This window comes from Phoca vitulina, unplaced genomic scaffold (assembly GCF_004348235.1).
Source record: "Phoca vitulina isolate PV1807 unplaced genomic scaffold, GSC_HSeal_1.0 scaffold19, whole genome shotgun sequence".
Lineage (NCBI taxonomy): Eukaryota > Metazoa > Chordata > Mammalia > Carnivora > Phocidae > Phoca > Phoca vitulina.
The window spans coordinates 15,199,840-15,221,441 of NW_022589722.1; the positions used below are offsets into that span (position 1 = coordinate 15,199,840).

At 39.1% G+C, this 21,602-nt stretch overlaps 1 protein-coding gene across 1 annotated transcript in view; it reads left to right on the top strand.

Moving 5' to 3' along the window:
• MYBPC1 (myosin binding protein C1) overlaps nucleotides 1-21,602 on the top strand; it is a 71,690-nt gene extending 50,088 nt beyond the window's left edge. Inside the window, exons 21-29 of the mRNA XM_032416908.1 lie at nucleotides 1,250-1,303; nucleotides 2,236-2,403; nucleotides 5,968-6,056; nucleotides 8,321-8,516; nucleotides 10,445-10,584; nucleotides 13,487-13,646; nucleotides 14,611-14,747; nucleotides 16,376-16,562; nucleotides 21,326-21,602. Of these exons, the coding sequence (XP_032272799.1) occupies nucleotides 1,250-1,303; nucleotides 2,236-2,403; nucleotides 5,968-6,056; nucleotides 8,321-8,516; nucleotides 10,445-10,584; nucleotides 13,487-13,646; nucleotides 14,611-14,747; nucleotides 16,376-16,562; nucleotides 21,326-21,426 (1,232 nt within the window). The 3' untranslated portion in view covers nucleotides 21,427-21,602. The remainder of the gene's footprint in view (nucleotides 1-1,249; nucleotides 1,304-2,235; nucleotides 2,404-5,967; nucleotides 6,057-8,320; nucleotides 8,517-10,444; nucleotides 10,585-13,486; nucleotides 13,647-14,610; nucleotides 14,748-16,375; nucleotides 16,563-21,325) is intronic.

Consider the following 21,602-nt stretch of genomic DNA (forward strand, 5'->3'; position numbering starts at 1 on the left):
ACTCTGCCTTTCTCTTGTTTTTGTTTTTCGGTTTTTGGGTTTTTTTAATGCCTGCAGCACATTACTCTTCTTTGTAGCTCTTTCACTCTAGCTCTTTCTTTTCTTTCTTAAAAATTCTCCTCGTGTATCAAATAACTTTCGTATTCCTTCCCCATCCCTCAGACACCATTTTCTTTCTCCTGTTTTCCTCAGTTAAAGTCGTTCAGAGGTGAAGGGATGGGCTATTTTTTGTTCCCCTCTGATCTTGTTTCATCCTGTTTTCTCTTGAAATTTCTCCTTTACTAGTTCTTCACTCTTTCAAGCACGTTTTCTGTCTCCTGTTTTCACTTTCTCATCAACTGCTTCTTCACTACGAAAATATCAGCACGGTAGCTCCCAATCTGACCATTGGCTTAAAGACATATCTCTTTTTCGATGTCCTATTGAAATTTTTCAATTTTTATCAATCCGCATGCCCTCTCAGCCACCAGGATATTCTCCTCCCTGTTTCTTCTCCCTGATACTCCTAGAAGGGATGGAATAAGAGAGAGGAGAAGGTTCCAGGGGTTTCCACTCCCCTGCTCCTCTCCTGAGAACGTAGAAAGGCATCATCCTAAACCAGTGGGGTATACCCACAACTAGCCCATGAGCCAGCGACATTCCCTCCACCCCATGTGGAACGCAGGGACCCAGGCAGGCTCAATTTGTTTCCTTGACTGCAGAACTCGTTGCCGTGGCAACAGTGGGCTGCCTCCAAAGCTGCTGGGAAGACAGGGCTGGCTTTATCGTGAGTGCCCTCACTCCCAGCCTGTGAGGATTAAACCCCATAGTGGGAGCACTGTGTTCCCTGGGTACCTGGGAGGACCCTCCCAGGCGGAGGGGGCAAGGACCGGTCAAGGGATAGACTGTTCCACTGTGTGCTGCTTCTCTGTGGAGTCCAAGACCTGCTCCTCCTTTCTCTTCAGGGTCTTGCTTTGTTCCTCTCTACCTCTTGTTCCCACAGCTGGAAGTGCCCAACCTCTTTTCTCCTCCTCTTCTCTGTGGCAGAGGACTCAGGACAAAAACCACAGTCTGAACAGAGCAGGCTGTGGCTCTCCTGAGGAACTCCCCCTCTCCCTAATGTGTTTGGTCTCTTCCGTCACTGCTCTGAAGACAAATATCTTTGCATACTTTGCATACTTTACTAACAGAGAATGCTGACTACTGATACGATATTCTTCTGGTGTGAAAGTGGGTGTCTTTAATTAATTTTAATGACGGATTCTCAAAGGTACATCAGCAAATCAGTCTGATGAAAATGGGGAGGCTGCATATGATCTACCAGGTAAAGTATTCTGTGAAAGCTTTCAAACTTTCTTATTATATGATAAAAGTTTCTGGGAATGTTCCATGACCAAGCATGAAGTACACCTACTACCCACACACAAAAAAGCCCTTAGAGATCAAGGGGGTGGGCGGGCAGTGAGCTAATAATGTGGAAAGCAAGCGTTCCCCCCCCCCCCCGCCCCGAGGGCATAATGCATAGAAACTTTTAAGAAGTTGAAATATTTGCAAACCCCTCTCTTGAGGTTATAGACAAAGCTACCAAAACCTTTTAAAAATATCAACATTTTTGATCAAGGTAAAAGAATTATGCCAATTCCTTATGAGGTCTTGGCTCCTGAGCTGTGTTTCCTTTTTGCCATGGATATTAACTTCTTGTTTCATAAATGGGAGCATGATCTGACTCCCTGGGCCCATAATAGTGCCTCATAATAAAAAACCAGCTAAGATAAAACAGATTATATGACTATAAAGGCCTGTGTCTCTCATTCATAAGAGTAGCATTTTCCTGTTCTGAAGTTTAACGTATGTTGGTGGCTAAATGTCATGATTATGTCAATCCTTATAAAACTGAATTGGAATAAAACTGCTACAAAATTCCTGGGGACAGTTACTGTGATTCAGAAAAGTAACCCCAACTGTCCCCAAGAATTCAGATACTCTAGTATTATAGTATCCTGAATAAGAGGTTTTTCAGAAATAGCAGAATCTGATTATCCTTCTTCCTGTCATTTACATTACCATTCTAGACCATTTTTCATTCAACATGAAAAATGCTCACCCATGTAGTACGACTCCAGACCAAAATCATATTTCCTCCAACTGATTTAATTATGAGTCAATCACTAGTTTGGAGCCGACTGTACCAGTGAGGATGATTTCTTTCTCTAAACACAATTTCTCCTTCTTTTCTTTTTCTTTTGTGGATTTTAGCTGCAGATTGGATAGTTGCAAACACAGAGCTGATCGAGAAGACCAAGTTCACCATCACAGGTCTGCCTACGGATGCGAGGATCTTTGTGCGTGTGAAGGCTGTGAACGCGGCAGGTGCCAGCGAGCCGAAGTACTACTCCCAGCCCATTCTGGTGAAAGAAATCATAGGTAGGTGGCAAGACTTTCAAAATTTTGTCTCCATTTCCAACATTATTTGGTTTTATGTTTTAACCCCCTTTTTTTTTCTCAAAACTTTCTATTTTGCTGTCACTGCTTTGATGTATTGTCAATGCCCCTGGGAGTTAGGAACGAACAAAACAGCTCCTTTCCACCAGTGTGGAGGTCAGCTCGGGGTTTGTAACTCGGTATGAGGACCAGTTAGTTAACCTCACCAGGTTCCGTGACCCATCTCTGGCCGGGCTGCTGATTCCCATTGAAGAGAGGGAGCATGAATGCAGCCGTGCAAACAAACAGCCGCCACATGGCTCCGATGGGTCTGCAAGGCCAGAACCATCTTCATAATGAAATGGACACATTAGTTGCCCTTTTCAATGTTTGACATCTGCACTGATGGTGCACAAGTGATGGTGAGTAAAACTGCAGGGGCCTCAGCACAGACCCAGTCAGTGCCACCAAACTATGCTAGTGATTTCTGTCTCCCTCACCACCTTGCACTCACAGTTAAAATAAAAGGGCCAGCTTTGCCTCGGCATGTTCTTTTTTTTTTTTTTTAAGGATTTTATTTATTTATTTGAGAGAGAGAGAGCAAGTGAAACAGCATGAGCAGGGGGAGGGGTAGACGGAGAGAGAGAAGCAGACTCCCTGCTGGGCAGGGAGCCCGATGCGGGGCTCGATCTCAGGACCCCGAGATCATGACCTGAGCCGAAGGCAGACACTTAACCGACTGAACCACCCAGGTGCCCCACCTCTGCATGTTCTTTTTTTTTTTTTTTAAGATTTTATTTATTTATTTGACAGAGAGAGACACAACGAGAGAGGGAACACAAGCAGGGGGAGTGGGAGAGGGAGAAGCAGGCTTCCCGCTGAGCAGGGGGCCCGACGCGGGGCTTGATCCCAGGACCCTGGGATCATGGCCTGAGCCAAAGGCAGATGCTTAACAACTGAGCCACCCAGTCACCCCTCGGCATGTTCTTGATGAAGCATAAACATTATTAATTTTAGTAAACCTTGGTCCTTGAGTACACATTTTTCCTATGTCTATGTGGCAATGAACTGCAAAGTATGCACAGAGGCCTTACCCTGCATACCGTGGTGCCGTGGTTGTGTCTAGAAATAGCACTGATGCAACTGAGTGCGAGGCTGAACTAGTGACCTTTTTCAGAAAATTCCATTTTTACTTGGAAAAAAATGGCTATTTGGCAGGCATTTTGTAGAATACGAAAACAATAAGCCTGCCACTTCAAAGAAAACAACTTATAGTATTTGTTGTCAGCATTTCAATGAAAAAAAATGTGAGCTTTCAAGCAAAAGTTAGAATTTTGGAAAACTTATATCCACCCCCATGGACTTGACAGCTCTCAACACTTATAACTATTCTCATCAAGTAGGCAGTGATATTAATGAATGTAATTTTTTGATAATGAATAATGGAATGTGTCAACATTTGGAAGATCTACATAATTTGGTGAAGTAATATTTTCCAAATGACAAATACATGTTAAAAATATGCGTGGGTAAAATATATATTAAAAATGTAAGCTAGACCAGCGGATTTTAATGTAATAGGGTGTGAAGAGTTAATTGAAATGGTTTCAGATTCCACATTGCAGCTCACCTTTAAGAAATTATAATTTATCATGTTTTAGTGTAGAAGCAAAAAGGAATATCCAAAATTGTCTAAAAAGTTTATTAAAATATTTCTTCTGTCTGTGTGAAGCCAGATTTTCTTCATTTAAATGACTTCAACCTATACAACATATTATAACAGATTGAAGGCAGGAACAAATAGGAGACTCCAGATATCCTCTATTAAGTCAGACATTAAGTAGATTTGCTAAAATATAAACTAATGCCATTAAAATGTTATTTATGTTTTTATTTTTAAATGAATAAATATTTCAAATGTCCTGCTTTAATTTCTAATATGGTAAATATTGATAGATACAGCCCACATAAACAATAGCTGAGCAATTGCTTTTTTGGGAAGGGTCCTTGTTAATTTTTAAGAGTGTGAGAAAATACTGAGACCAAAATGTTTGAGAGTTGCTGCTCCAGGGGAAAGAACACTGGACGGGGGGCCTGGATATCTGGGTCCTAGACCACCTTCTGCCACAGTCTCATGTTGTGGCTGCCTGAAACCTTTCGGAAGTGAGTTGTGGGATGGATGGATGGATGGATGAAAGAAAGCATGAAGCTTGCACATTTTCTTAGTAGATTCTGGAGACAGCCTTTATAAGTTGAATCCTGTTTTCATTAGGTATTAGCCATGTGACCTCAGGCAAGAGACTTGATCTTCCTGAGCCTTAATTTTTTCATCTGCAAAACGGAGGTAATAATAATACCTGACCCATCAAGAGGCTGTGAGGATTAAATACATTGATCCATGTTGCTGCTTAACAGAATGCTTGCCACATAATAAGCTCTCTATATGTGTTAGCTTTTATTATGATAATGGTTTACTACAGAATCTGGCTGAGTTTCTTTTTCCTCATATATAAAGTTAGGGAGCTAGGGGATCTCCAAGTTCTCTTCCAGCCCCAACATTCAGTAATCATCATCATCATCATCTCCTAAAGTTTATTGAGCACTTATTATGCTCAGCCATTATGCTAAATTCTTTACGTGGATAACCTTATTTAATCCTCACAACAATCGTACAAATTAGATGCTTTCATCATTCTGATTTTATGGAAGAGTCTGAAACCAGAACCCCTATATATCAGATCTAGGACTCAAACCCAGATCTCTGATCTGAAGTCCATGCTTCTGATCATAAGCACTCAAGGCTAACTCTAGCTTCTAATCCTGGCTGTGTCACCAAGGGCAAGTTACTTAACCTCCTATGCTCCTGTTTCTTTATCATGAAGTAAAACCGTACCTATCCTACAAGGTGGCTTTGAGGTTTAAATTAGTCCCCTCATGAAAAGTATTTAGTCCAGTGTCTGTCACGTACTAAGCACTCAAATGATGAGAACTGCTTCATCCCTGTGAGCCTCTGAGCCTTTGACTCCCTGCTTCTGATGGGTTTGTAACAACATGTTCTAGTATCTTTATGGTGTTTAATTAATGAATGTCAGTACATAGTGGGCTAGAGCCACCTATTACGTACCTCTTAGCCACACAGGGAGAAAGTTACTATCCAGTTCCAACAGAATTACCTAAATAACAAGTGCTAGGTGCAAAAACTTTTTTTGTTTTGTTTTTTTCTGGTGAGAAACTATGAAAAATATATGTAAGGTCCTAAGAGAAAATTTGGTGTTTTTCTATAAAGTTGCTTTAGACTTCTAATGACTATAAAAATAGGAAGTTGCCATAAAATCAAGGAGGTCAAGGATAGATTCTGTTGAGTCAAACTGTGAAAACATCTCTGCTTGAAGAAAATGTTTGGAACCAAAGTTACTGTACATTATCTGGTAATGGCACATCTAAGATTTTACTGTAGAGACGTCAGCACAAGGATATCCCAGTGAGTATCATGCCAGTGTGCTTATGTAAGGCTATTTCCAGTGTACTCTACTGATCACAAAATTATGCTATTTTACCCTCACTCAGAGCCTCCAAAGATTCGCATCCCAAGGCACCTGAAGCAAACTTATATCCGCAGAGTTGGAGAAGCTGTCAATCTGGTTATACCTTTCCAGGTAATAATTTAGGGTCACTTATTTTCTCTTTCCAGTGCTGAGGTGTTTAAGAAGTAGAAACAGGTACTCAAGCACTTCAGCTCATCATGATTCAGGATTTCCTCAGAGGAAAAGTGGATAAATAATGCAAGAGATTTGGGGAGTGAGTAAAGAATCTCGTGCTTGCTGAGGAATCTATTAAACTGATAGATTTTCCTTCTGCATGAGGTGAATGACACCTAGGTTGGACTGGTCTGAAGCTCAGGGACTAAGGTTGGGCAGAGAGGAAATACCAAAGAGATGCCAAAATAAGAAATGCTTAAAGATTCTGGCCCTGCACATCTATAATAAAACTAGTCTTCATTTTAAGTGAAGCTCTTGGTGTAACATTCAGGAAAACAACATGTACGTACTTCCCACAATCACTCCAAGCCAAAGGAAGAGGGATAACTGAATGTTGAAATCTTGATGCCACTAACGAAAAGATGCAAACGTTGTTAAACATTGCTCCAGCAAAAGAATCTGTTGTTTACAAGATTAACCAGGCTTCACCTACAGTAATCAATTTTGGTCTCATACACACACACACACACACACACACACACACACACACACATACTGCACCACCACCCCATTACTTGCTGGACTCTTTATGCCTCTAGACAGCACTTTTCAATATAACTTTCTACAATGATGGAAATGTTTTATAGCATCAAAGTCCAATATGGTAGCCACCAGCCAAATACGACCACTGAGCACTTGAAATGTGATACTTGGAACCAGTGCAACTGGGAAGATTAATTTTTCTTCTTCTTTTTTTTTTTTTTTAAAGATTTTATTTATTTATTTTACAGAGAGAGACACAGCAAGAGAGGGAACACAAGCAGGGGGAGCGGGAAAGGGAGAAGCAGGCTCCCCGCCTAGCAGGGAGCCCGATGTGGGACTCGATCCCAGGACCCTGGGATCATGACCCGAGCCAAAGGCAGATGCTTAACCACTGAGCCACCCAGGTGCCTCTGGGAAGATTAATTTTTCATTTTCCTTAATTTAAATTAGTTTTAGTTTAAATAGCTATATGTAGCTTGTGGCTCTTATCTCAGACAGCATGGCTCTAGAATTAAAATTTAGGTCTGCACACATTTGAACACACACACAGAGCTCATTCAAACCCAGGCTCCCATGCATGACAAGCAAGCTAAAGGACAGCCAGTTCAGACCACCCTCATTGCACTTGGGGCCTACAGCTTAAAAGAGGCAGTTACCTTCTACATATAGTGTGTGAAATCAGAAGGAAAGCCAAGGAGGATGCGAGTATAAACACAGCGGAGGAGGAAGGAGATAGCTTGGCAAGGTTCCTCCCACTTCTCTCTCCCCACAGCCTCAACTAAAACCAGGAGCTGGCACTAGGCAGGCACTCAGGGTGGACTGGGGCTGCCGAATCTGCCCTCCAGTTTTCCCACCTTGTCTACTGCTGGTACTAATCCCAGTTCCCACATTTTGGGGGCCTGTGTGTCCAGCTTGTCACTTCAATCTTTATAACCATCCTGTGAGATAGGTGCTATCATTGTTCTCATTTTACAGATTGGGAAATTGAGGCACAGAGAGGTTAAGTAACTTGACCAAGGTCATAGAGCTCTTGAGAGGTCACTGCATCCAAATACAGACTCCAGGGCCCCAGAGCCCATGTTCTTAACCATTATGCTGTGTTGCACCAGGTTTGGAGCTAGAGAGACGCGGCTGTAGCTGGACCTGTAGCTGGACCTGGTTCCAGCACTTCCTTAAGCTACAAGGCCTTGGGCAAGTCATTTAATTCCTTTATCCAAAAGTATCCAAATAATGATACTTATTATCTTAATGTGAAGATTAAAGGAAATAGTAAACATCATGTACCTAATGTAGTGCCTTGTACAAAGAATGCAGTCAACAGGCAATGTGAGTACCGCTGCTTCTGCCATAGTTGCTGACCACCAGACGGTCTCCAGCTTTGCCTAGAATGGGGTAAGCAACTGTCATTTTTTTTTTAAGATTTTATTTATTTGACAGAGAGAGACACAGCGAGAGAGGGAACACAAGCAGGGGGAGTGGGAGAGGGAGAAGCAGGCTCCCCGCGGAGCAGCGAGCCGGATGCGGGGCTCGATCCCAGGGCCCTGGGACCATGACCTGAGCCACAGGCAGCCTCTTAATGACTGAGCCACCCAGGTGCCCCGCAACTGTCATTTTTTGCTGAAAATAAAGTCTTAAGACCATCTGATTTCCCTCCCCCTCTACTTTTTCTGTCTTTTTAGGGAAAACCAAGACCAGAATTAACTTGGAAGAAAGATGGTGCAGAAATTGATAAGAATCAAATAAACATTCGCAACTCTGAGACTGATACAATCATATTTATCAGAAAAGCAGAGAGGAGCCACTCTGGGAAATATGATCTGCAAGTCAAAGTGGAAAAATTTGTGGAAACTGCATCAATCGATATCCAGATCGTTGGTAGGTTTGGAAGAGGGAACTAGAATGTTCTGTCAAAGCAGTATTTGGACTAATTGTCCTTATCATTAAGGCAAGAGTAAGAATTTTTGTTAAGTTCTTTTTTTAGAATTAAAAAAATATAGATAAATTAGTAAGACTTGTTAAAATAATTTTTTACTGACTAAAAAGACTAATCATTGGAGACTTAGGGCATACATGTTAAAGAAAATTAATGTATATACTTTTTAGTGCAAATGCTTTGTACTGCTTTATAATCCACTTCTCTCTTATTCTGTTTCTCAACTCCTTGGTGATGAAGTATTTCCTGTTTTGAATTCTTGCATAAAAAACATAGTAGATTCTAGACATAACTTAACATGTTTCCTACTACACCTAAAATATGCTAATAATAAAGTTTTAATGGAGAATGAAAAGTTTTTAATAAGTGTAAGGAAGATTACCTAAACAGTTAAACTAAAATGGTTGATCCTGTAGGGCTAGATACTCACTCACCTGTCCAAACAATAAATAAGTGTAGTTCTTACTTCTGCCTAGAGTTAGGGGAATAGAGGAGGCTAACAGATGGACTCCTCTCACTTGCTATAATTTTTGCCATGTCAAGAAATACATTTAAGAGCAGAGCTACAGAAGCCTTGTTTCCAGTCATTTTTATTATTATATTTCAGCAAATTTGCTGAAACTAGGGGTTTTCTCACCAAAGGAGCAACTTCCTATGGCAGATTGGATAAAAGTTCATGCCCTTTAAATTAAGTACTCTCTTCCTATTGGCTAAACCTTCTTGATTATTGTTAAGTTGAGAAGTGTTGAGGCTACCCTGTGCCCTTGGATCTGGCCGGGCTCCATTGTAATGGGAGCCCCCATGGGAGGGTCTGGAAGAGCACTGCCCTCTGAAACATACAAAAGAACCTTTCTTTGACACGTAGTTACTTTATCAGGTAGTTCTAAGTGCCTGGGCCATTGCTTACACACTCAAATAAATAATAATTATCGTTCTAGTTATTTTACTAGTTCCAAATTTATGTTGGCAGAGAGATAAAACAAGTTTTCCTCATGCCTACTAAAGGTGTCTTTTGGGTACAACAGAGGAACCCACTCACAGGCTGTGGCCTCCATGCCTCTCACCAAAAGCCAGAGATGCTTGGCCCAGATGGGCTCTATGATTTGGAGTCCGAGGTCAGCTTTCATTTCCCATTAGGCAGGGTAGCCTTGTACTTCATTGCCAGTAGCCTGCCCTTGGAGGGATGGCTAATGAGGTTTGAAGTTTCATTTAAATTTCCTTTTCAAAATCCTTTTCATTCCATGAAGATGAAAGTCAAGAGTTTCCAGATAAACTTAGCTGGAGTGCATTCTACTTCTCTGATGTTTAAGAATGGTGAAAGAAATGCAGGTAGAAATGCAGGGAAGGAAGGGCATTTCAAATATCCTCCTGTAATGAGGTACAGCGGTCCCCTTTGTGGATGGAGACACGTTCCCAGATGTCTGAAACCACAGGTAGTACCAAACCCTATATATGCTATATTTTGTTTTATACATCCATACCTGTGATAAATTCAATTTATAAATTAGGCATAGTAAGAGATTAACAACAATAACTAACAATAAAACAGATCAAGTATAACCATATACTGTAATAAAGTTAATGTGGTCTCTCTCACAAAATATCTCATTGTACTATACTCACCCTGCTGATGATGGTAATGTGAGATGATAAAATGCCTATGTGATGACATGAAGTGAGGTGAATGACGCAGGTATTGTGACATCGCGTTAGGCTACCATCGACCTTCTGACACTATGTCAGAAGGAGGAGCATCTGGCTTCTGGACATCAGTTGCCCACAGAAAGCAAAACTGCTGTTAAGGAGGAGACCACCGCATAGGTTGGGAGGGAAGGTGATCTCACAGTGATGCCATGAATTCATCTTATAGACCGTCCATGTCCACCTCAGCTGGTGAAGATTGAGGATGTGTGGGGAGAGAACGTTGCTCTATCTTGGATACCACCAAAGGATGATGGAAATGCAGCCATCACAGGGTACACGATCCAGAAGGCTGACAAGAAGAGCATGGTAAGGTCTGGCTTACTCTGGTTCAGCAGCAGCAAAATCACATTTTATCAGAGGTAAAGGTGGGGCATGAGGTCCTCTGTGGAGGGGAATGCATGGGGGAGGGGCATGGGTAAATAATGTGGCCTCATGGAAAGGCAAAGGCATTGGACTTGAATCCCCGCATTGCCACTTAAGAGCATGTGTACATGGACAGTCATTTAACTTCTTTGATCTCCATTTTCCTCATCTGTAAAATAGGGATACGAATACTTACTTTGCTTGGTTATTGTGAGGCTAAAACTATATAAAGCAGCTGGCACACAATGCTCAATGGAATTTAATAAATTCATTTGTTCGCCAAATATTTACTCACTCTGGGTTCTAACTCAGATTTAATCCATGCAACTCTTTCTCCTTATAAAATAAATGTTGGGTAACATGGACAGAAAGACACCAGTTAGAAAAGAAGGATTCTAAAGGGAACAGCATGTGCAAAGGTCCTGAAGAGGGGAGGAGCTTAGTGTGTTCCAGAAGCAACCCAGTCAGAGTATGAATTGTTATTACCTATATTTTATCGCTGAGGAAGCTGAGGCTCAGAAAGGACAAAATGACTTGCTCAAGATCACCAGATTTTAAATGTTAAAGTCTACATGTTCCTACATCAGAATCCATCCACTACACCGTACTACTGCCCTACCTGTAAGTGAATGAATGAATAAATGACTGTTTGGACACACAACGGCATAGAGCCATTTTTCATTCTCACAGGAAGAGTAAAACATCATATTTAATGATATTGATAGGAAATCCTTAGGCATTTTTGCTAGTAGATCTCAGTAAGAACTTCGGTTATGAAATCACATCAGATTGTAATTTCATACCCTAAGTTATGAAGGGGAGAGGGTTGGAAAGGGCAGGCTAGGTAACAAGAATGAACTTCGAGCCTCTCCTTTCCATAAACTATTTCTAGCATGTCCTTTTTGGTTTTGGTTTTGTTTCCTGAGTGGGTATTCCATGACTAAGTAAGATTTGACATTTAAAGCAGCATTTTCCTGCTAAACCTGGACAGCTTCAGAGCGAGATGAGTGGATTGCTTTGCAAGGGAAGTATCTGAACACTTTGGATTTCCTCAGCAAGAAGGGCTCTTGTTTGGATCTTGGCCCAGATATTAGCAGTGAATCCAGGGGTACCATGGTTCTTATAGAGGGTCCTTCTGGCGCCCCCCCCCCATTTTTCCACCCCCAGCATACTTGCCTGATGTTTGTCTTCTGAGATATCCAGTCAAGTCCAGATGAACCAGGACTTTCCCAATGCTTCATGTAACTGAGTTCTACCTGGTGACAGGGGCTGATCCCTAACCCTTGCACCCCTGTGTTTCTGTTGCATTTCAACAGGGACAGACCTATAGACCAAAAGATGCTCCCTCTGCCCAGTGTAAGTCCCAGGAGATCACCCACCATTGTCTCATTGTGGCTACAGGTGCTATTCTTCACTTAAATTCCTATTGTTATTCATGATTTCATAAACATCGTTTTCATTATGTGTGCAACACATTAATTTATTCATTCATTTACTATGTGTTGAGCACTGTTCTAGCTGCTGGATCGGAAAAAAAGAAAGGAGCACTCACAATCTAGGCAAGAAGAAAGACATCCTAAAACCAAATGATAGCACAGGACCCTAAATGTTGGAATAAATGTTGGAATAAAGTGCTTTGGGAATAAAGGAGGGCATAACTTCATTTGTCTGGTGCCTTAAAAATATCCAAAATACAGAGATGATGGCCCCTAAAAATTCTAGGAAAAATTCTCCTTTATGAACTTTTTGTCAGAAAACGTATTTTCTCAATTAGTGGTACTAAACATACATGGTGCAATATGGTTCTTTACTGGTTGCAAGACAAACTTTGAGACCACTATGTTTCTCAGTATGGTGAGGAAAAAATTGAAAAGAAAATTACTTGTTTTAGCTTCTCATTCATTCATTCAAGTATCCAATAAATATTTATTTTTTGCATAGTACCTATTATGTGCCAGGTATTATAATAGGCATTGGAAATACAGGGGTGAGAAGAAAAGTCTGTCTTTACCATCATGGTGTGTCCATTTCAGTGAAGGAGGTAGAGAGTAAACAAGTAAAATAGTAAATATATAATGTAATTTAAAGTAGCAAGTTCTGGGGCACCTGGGTGGCTCAGTCATTAAGCGTCTGCCTTCGGCTCAGGTCATGATCCCAGGGTCCTGGGATCAAGTCCCACCCTCAGGCTCCCTGCTCAGCGGGAAGCCTGCTTCTCCCTCTCCCACTCCCCCTGCTTGTGTTCCTGCTCTTGCTATCTCTCTCTGTGAAATAAATAAGTAAAATCTTAAAAAAAAAGTTAAAGTAGCAAGTTCTGTTAAAAAAAAAAAAAACCTAGCCCGGTTAAGGTGATAGAGTATGACCAGCCTAGAGTGGTGGGAGGGTAAACAATTAAGAAGGAGGTAATATCTGAGCAAAGACCTGGAAAAACCTACGTTAATAATATTAGGCAAATTTATTGGGTGATATTAATTTTTCTCTAGTGATTTAACATCATCTCTTCCTCAGAATAGATAAGTTTAAATTAAAATTCTGTAATTAGACTTTGTTATACAAAAGATAGGTGACAGACACTATATACTTATGAAGAAAATATAAAAGTAGGAGTTGACATCTAGGATATATGAATCTAATGTGTAAATGAAGATTAAATTATCCATAGTCAAGTATAAGTTTATTGTAAAGTATTAAACAAATTAAATGTACATTGTTACTACTCTCAATATAAAAATCAGCACTATTTTTCTTTTAGTTAATGAAACATCCCTATTATTTATTCTAGTCAACAGTGGGAATAGTTGTGTATTTTTAGATGATTTTTCTCAAAAAAATTTTTTTTTTCAAATAGGAATGGTTCACTGTCATTGAGCATTATCACCGAACCAGTGCCACCATTACCGAACTGGTCATAGGAAATGAGTATTATTTCCGGGTCTTTGCTGAGAACATATGTGGCCTCAGTGAGGATGCAACAATGACTAAGGAGAGCGCTGTGATTGCCAAGGATGGTGAGTTAGCAGTGGACTGGTATAAAGGGGGTTCTGCACTCACCAGTATGTGGGGGTGGGAGGGGTTTCCTTTTTTTTTTTTTTTTTTTTTTAGTAAAGGCTTCAGTACATGGGCATGGTTAATTAAATCACTGGCCTTGTGATTGAATGCAAGCTCCAGCCCCTCTCCCGTCCCTGGAGGTCTGGGGATGGGGCTGAACATTTGAACCCACTAATCACAAGGTTGGTTTCCCTGGCAACTGATCCCCATCCTTGGGTCCAAAAGTCACTTCATTAATGTAAAAAAGACCCCTTTACAGCTCCTCTCACTTAGGAAATTTCAAGGATTTTAGGAGAGCTCTGTGCCAGAAATGTGGCCAGAAGACCAAATATCTACTTCTTATTATAAATCACAATATAACAACTGGATATCTGGAAACCTCAGTTTTCCATGACTAGATGGAGAGGCCTGGAAGAAGAGATGTGATGAATGGGAATTCAGAAACTGATAAACACACATTTTTAAATTGTGGTAAAAATTTTCGAGTAAAATGTTCATTTTACCAGTAAAAATTTTTTTATTTTTAATATTACATTTTTTAAAAATGTAAGCTTTAACTCATTCCAGTTTCTGGGCTGTGGGTCTAGAAATGGCTCAAGTCATAGGTATAGGAATTTCATTTCAAATAAGCCACTTTCCTTTAAAGCTCTTGCTCATTGCTTTCACATTAAAGCACACTGTTGATCAAAATACTCAGACACCAAATTCTTCTCAATATTTCTTTCAGTCACAGAGGACCACGCTAGCTTTCTGTCCCAGGTGAGATTGGCTGTCCCTTTGTACCCTTCAGAATGAATGTCGGTGGTGTTCACCCATGTTTTTACAAGTTTTTCTAAGCTCAGGGGAATTTTAATCATGAGTAAAGTATGCCAAGAATAATATATTCTCAGGCCAATTTGTATATTTCTAATGCTTGTTTCTAAGGTAAAATCTACAAAAATCCAGTGTATGAAGATTTTGATTTCACAGAGGCACCCATGTTTACTCAGCCTTTGGTTAATACGTATGCTGTGGCTGGTTACAATGCCACCCTGAACTGCAGTGTGAGAGGAAATCCTAAGGTACCATTTTTTTTTATCACATTAGTTAAATTTAAGAATTAGTCCCAAATTCCCTTTTTTATATTAGACATATTATTATTGTGGGTAATAATATAAACTGACCTTCCAAGTGCTCTTGTGTCTTTCTCTGGGATAGGAAGAAGGGTGCAGTGTTATAGTGTTGGTGGATAATTCGGTCCACCATTTAAATACAGTAATAAAACATGCTTATATTTCTTTATTAACTAAAGGATACCTACTAAGGAAAAACCAAAACACCTAGTCTTAAAAGAGCTGAGAGCTAAGGAAATGGAAGTAATATCGTTTCACCTGAAAAATTAGGTGGTAATATTAATTCATCAAATTTTCTGAAACAGATTAAAGCAAATAATGATGATATTATAATACAAGGCAGAATTTAAAATGTGCTGGGATAAGGGTACAGAGTACTAGGAAGGAAGAAATTGCATCTGATTGAAGAGATTCAGAAAGGTTTTAAGGTTTCTTGTTGGCATTTGAAAAGAACAATGAATTAATGAATGTTGCCCATAGTGATATCTATTCCTGGGTGACACTGTGGGATAAGTGCCCTAGGATTTGGAAAAATTGCAAAGTGGTATTTTTCCTGCATTATACCATGAGCAGGAACAGAGTCAAGGGAGAAGGTAGACTAAGGATGAGAGGAAGATCCTGAATTCATACTTAGTTGGAAATGACATCGGTATATCCAAATGGGAATGACCAGGAGGGAGAGGAGCGGTTCACCAGAGCTTATAGGAGAAAGGCCAGGGCTGTGACTCTTGATTTGGAAGCCCCGGGCATGGGAGTGCTATGTTCCACCTCTTGGAGCCAAAGCTCTAGAAAGGAATATCATCCAGGAAAGACAGTGGTGAGTGAAAAGCCAAAGTCCAAGGTGTAAGCCTCAGGGAATGGTCCCATTTGAAAGGAGGAAGGAGGAAGGTGATGGTATGAAGGAGACAGAGAAGCAAGTCTCTAGGGTCTGAGCAAGGTAAAAGCATGGAAGAGGTGGAAGAGAGAATGTGGAGAGCATGCATTTACCAAAGGGAGGAGAAGACAGTATGGGAAGGGAGGGGAGGGTCAAGGGTATCGAATATAATTCAGAGGCCAAGGAGAATAAAGTCATCTTCCTGGGTGACTGACTGGTCGTTACTGATCTTGCATTATCTGAAGTGGACCCATTCCACTGGAAGAGAGATGAAATGGTGGGGAGGCATAAGCAGCACATAAAGAATTAGAAAAGAATGTCAGAAAAAGGAAGTGAAGAAAAGCAGATAGTTATGACACCTTATGGGGATTCTCTGAAAAATGCCCAGCAGTATACATTCTCCAGGATGAGCTCACCTCAGGGACCTGTAGATCAAATTGGAATGGGTCTGAATCTGTTTGGGAAGAGAGCCCCAGAGCTGTCCTCTGAACAAGTCTGGCTTGCTTCTTCAGAACTGCTCATTTGTCTTCTTGCCAAGCACTAAGTAGAATTTAATTTGAAAGAAACAGTGCTCAAGCAGATGTGGATTCTTCTTAGATGTACTTTCTTTCTAAGCCACACTTTAAAATCTGGTCACTGGTTTTAATGGTCTATTATTATGCTAGGTACTGATATGTTTTGACCTATTTACTTCAATCTTCAGCCCAAAATAACCTGGATGAAAAACAAAGTTGCTATTGTGGATGACCCAAGGTACAGGATGTTCAGCAACCAAGGGGTCTGTACTCTGGAGATTCGCAAGCCCAGCCCCTATGATGGAGGCACTTACTGCTGTAAAGCAGTCAATGACCTTGGGATGGTGGAGATCGAATGCAAACTGGAGGTGAAAGGTATGACATCGAAGATCTCATGTATAGACTAAAATGAAAGAAAATCATTTGATTATTGCCCTTACTGCAAAATCCAAATTGTTTTCTAAAATGTCTGGGGGTGGTGGGGGAAGGGGAGAGAAAATTCTGGGAGAGAAGACATTATTCTGTTCTGCATTCATTCTGATTTATTTAAGTAGACTTATTCTCATCTCTTGCAATTCTTGTTACCTAAAGGAATATTAATTTCAGTGGAATGCTAGTATGTGTATAACACAGTGGGAATGAATAAAGTCAGGGGGATATGACTTTGGTGATATCCATTTATTAGGAAAAAAGCCTAGTGCAAAAGCTCATCTAATGAAACTGCAATTAAGGAATTTATACTATTTTTAATAAGTTTACTATTCTGTGAAACTTCTAATATATATATGGGTCAGTTTGCTAATTTAGTGTTTACTATTGCACATATAGAATATAACATATCCATATGATAATCAGTTGCTTTTAAAATCTCATTAGAGAATTTCCATTTATAGATATGCATTTCATTTATACTAGTTTTTAGAAGTGTTGCAACTAATGTAAACCAAGAAAACATATAAGGATTTACGTGGTAGAAAGGTCTCAGAATAATACCCTGTCATCTTAATCAGTTTTTACAGTAATTGAGTATAATTTTTATACTGAAGTTTTTTCTTGACAATCAAAACCTACTTTGGGGGGCGCCTGGGTGGCTCAGTCGTTAAGCGTCTGCCTTCGGCTCAGGTCATGATCCCAGGGTCCTGGGATCGAGCCCCGCATCGGGCTCCCTGCTCAGCTGGGAGTCTGCTTCTCCCTCTCCCTCTCCACCTGCTTGTGTTCCCTCTTTTGCTGTGTCTCTCTCTGTCAAATAAAAAAAAAAAAAAAACCTACTTTGGGATACTGTGAGAACTCCTACAGATGTCAAAGTCACTGTTATGAGATAATGGGTGACATGATCCAAATGTCTTTTCTCTTTTTCTTCTTATATTATATTGCCTTTCTGTGATAACCGAAATCTTTATTTTTTCTACCTCTTTGTAATGAAGAAATTATGATCCAAAAATCTGAAAGATAACTTTGTAAATATCTATTTAGAAAAAAACATAGTAAATACTTAAGATACTAATATAAAAAGAGGTTTTAGTCCTAAATCTAGTATAAAATACAGTAAAGATACTTCCTGAAAAAAAATTTTTTATAACTTAAAAAAAAAACAGTATTCTTTCTGCTATGATTTCTGTCCATCCTCAAGTAATACAGAATAATAGATTCATAACTGAACAAGAGGAAAATTTTTTTTCTCAAATATAAAACAAAAATACTCTTAGAAAATGTCAAATGTGACTATTGAGTGTTTACAAGTTTAAATATTATTTTAGCTGTTTACTAGCTCTAATGCAGGCTAAGTTAACAGTTGCAAATATATCTGGTTTCTCAACTCCTAGCTTTATTATTATCAAGGTATTGTTGGTACTTATGTCTCAATAGCCAGTAAAGAACAACAACAAAAACCCAGTACCACATCTGCATGCTTTGAAAATAAACAAATGTTGCTAATGATATAAAATGATTATTTCACAAATGGCTCAACATTTGGGGTCCTCCATAGAAGCAAATAATATTGTACATATGGATGATATATCCTTTATAGTAATTGTATAGTAAGTTGTATAGTGATTGCATTTAATAATACAAGTAATGTACACTAGTATGTAAGTTCATAATAAGGTACCAACTGTGCTGTATTGGTGAAAACTTTTGGTCCTAAGAGTAAAGCCAAGATTGTTGATCATCAGATTGTTATCTGATAATAGGTGACTTGAATCAAGTTAAGCTGTGAAAAAAAAAAAAGGTAAGAATGTCAACTGAGAATAAATAAATACTGGTACAAATATTCTAATTCTACAGTGATATATCAAGGAGTAAATACCCCTGGACAACCAGTCTTCCTGGAGGGGCAGCAACAGGTTTTAAAAGTTCATATCCCACTGGATATTTCTACTTTCTGTTCCATTCCTCTTACATGAAATCGCACTTTGCATGTAAAGCTTGACTTTTTCATTTGCTTTTCATTGTATTTCTTAGCAGCTCATGGCATACAGTATTTATGCCATGAACAGGAAGGCCAAATTATTCAAGGATATTAATTAATGTAGGCACTATGTTTTGTCGGAAAACTAAGTACCATACCACACATCCCCATAAATAAAGCCAGAGAGCTACATTTGAAGATAACCTCATGGTAGACATCAGATGATTAAAACTTGGGACTCATTGACAGTTCTTTAATATTTTCATTTTTTAAATGTAGAGAAATATGATCTTCCTTTAAGATAGTTTCCACTGTAGTTTCCTTAGATTCCTGTTAAAATTCAGAAGACTGAATGTTTTTAAATTGCTAAGTTGTAGAAAAAGTGTTCTGGACATTTTGGATGGAGAGAGGACACAAATAAAAATATTTGGAAATCTTTGGATCCAATATTTAGAAACTTTCATATTTAAGATTTCCGATGAAAAACTTACTAGTAGAATATCTGTGAGCCATCTATCTGTTGGGCACTTTGGATATTTTCATAGGATCAAAATTATTTCATATATTTATGAACTTGAAGGAAAATTCCAGGCCCCATTACTAAGTGTATTAAGCAATAAATGAGTCCTATCCTATATGTATAATGCACCCCCATTTGGAAGAATGAATTAAGAAGTTCTTTGCGCCTGGGTAAGCAACCTGACGTAAACTCTAATGATGTAAATCTATGCCTGAGTTTACAATTCCCAGAGATAATGTCAGCTTGCAAAAGATGACAGAATTAGGGCTCTTTCTTTAAGGTTTTTTAGATTATACATAGAGTCACTTTCTAGTCTAAGTTTGTTTAAGCCTTATGTTTATTTAGATCAGTCATATATAATCAGTTCAGAATACAATATTATAAAATACACTAGTCTAATATTACATCTACTTGATAATTTTGCCTTTTAGAATTTCAACATATATATATGTACACTAATTCTTTGTCTATTGTCTCTGTTTTTCTTTTGTTGAAAAACACAATATATATATGTTGTAGGGTTTTTTTTTTTTTTAAGCTAATGGTTTGGAAGCTCTTACCATAAATATTCACTGTACAATCAGATTGGCTTTACCACCTGTTCAGGCCAAGTGGTTGTGCATATTAATAAATGTTTTACATATTAATGATCCTTTTGAAGTGACTGGATCCTGGCCTTCATTCCATGCGCTTCTATTTTCCTCCATCTTTCACATGACTAAGGATTAATGAAATCACCTCATCATAATCGTGACTATAATTTCATCCAACAAGTACTCAACTTTGGTTTTAGCACTTTATTAATGCTTACAACTTCTCTCTCTCTCTCTCTCTTTCTCTCTCTTTCCCTTAGTCGTAGCACAGTAAGGATTTTTGAATGTATATTATCATCTAAGGTAAGCTTTCATATGGTTTTGGCATATGAAGCTTATGACTGTCATAAGCCATACAAAGCCTGTGGAGTATGGCATGATTTTCATTATGTAATCCAATGAAAATAGACTATTTAAAATCTCTAACTTTGTAGTTTTAATTTGTATTTAAGTATCTTGGAATTAACCGCTAGTACTTATTCATCACAACAATCTCCTGTTGACATGAAGCAAGTTGTTGAATGCAGTAGAGCATGACTTAAAGCATTTAATGTAGATGAAAATGATACCCAAGCATTCTGAACGCTTTGCATCAAGGAATGGACATGTACATAAGTGGCATCATTTCTACCAATATGTGACTTGATATTTTTTTTTTAAAAAAGGAGAATGACTTTCCCAAATTTGCATTAAATAAGTTTTAAGAATGTTCAAATGGCATGCTGTTTTTGCCTGGACGTGAATTTATTAGCAAGTAGTGAAACACTTCCTTAAAGGACCATGAATTTTTACGGTTTCATGGGTTCTCTTGTGAGGAGTATTTTTATTTTTTTAAATATAATTCAGAAACCTGGAAGGTAAGTTTGAAATATTAGTAGGTGTTTCACCTTCAGAAAGTATTGGATGGGTTTTACTCTTTTTAACAAAATCTTTCCAATTTTTGCAGTTTTGACAGGGTATAAATAGGCAAAGCTAAAGGAGTGGTCCCTTTTTTCTTCTCTAATGCACTTGAATAGGAATTCTTTGTGCTTAATTAAAAAGAATATTAACAAGGGGCACTGGGTGGCTCAGTTGGTTAAGCGTCTGACTCTTGATTTCCGTTCAGGTCATGATCTCAGGGTTGTGAGATTGAGCCCCACGTCCAACTCCACACTCAGGGCAGAGTCTGCTCTAGATTCTCTCCTTCTCCCTCTGCCCCTCCCCCTGCTCATGCTCTAAAATAAATAAATAAAATCTTAAAAAAAAAAAGAACATTAACAAACAGGAAACAGCTCTTCCCACTGATTCATAACATGACTTGCATTTATCTGCCATTCAGTCAGAAGGCTTAAATCATCTGCAGAAGAATCCCAAAACCTCTCCAAGAGCAATAGATGCTTTCCAACCGGTCAGGAATTTCAACTAAGATTGAATAATAGGGAACAAAAAACTGCTATGGGTCTGCCGAGAACTCGCTTTTCCTTCTAGAAGATTTCCAAGGAGGGACTGAATGAATCTTTGTAACTAACTGGAACATAATTAGTCCCATTTCTAGGCAGCTAGTCAGGAAGTAGTATTTGAGTAATCTTTCACATAGACGGTTTTGACTTTGCCTTTTCCTCTTCGTCTTCTCTAGGTGGCCTTTCCTTCTGCAGGCTCCTCTTGCAAGGTGTGCCTCCTAACATAATTGATTCCTATTTGCGAGACTTGCAATCAAGCAATCCTGAGGAATACTAAGGGCCTGGGCCCTGCCTCCCTACACTCCACTGCTTTGAAATCTGGTTGCAATGAGAAAGCATTTTCTGTTTTTCCACCAGCCACTCAAGTGTGGTCGTTTTCTTTCCTCCTGATGTTGAAGAAAAAAAAAAATGTTTGCACGGATTGCTTAATTAAAAATTGCATACAAAATTTCA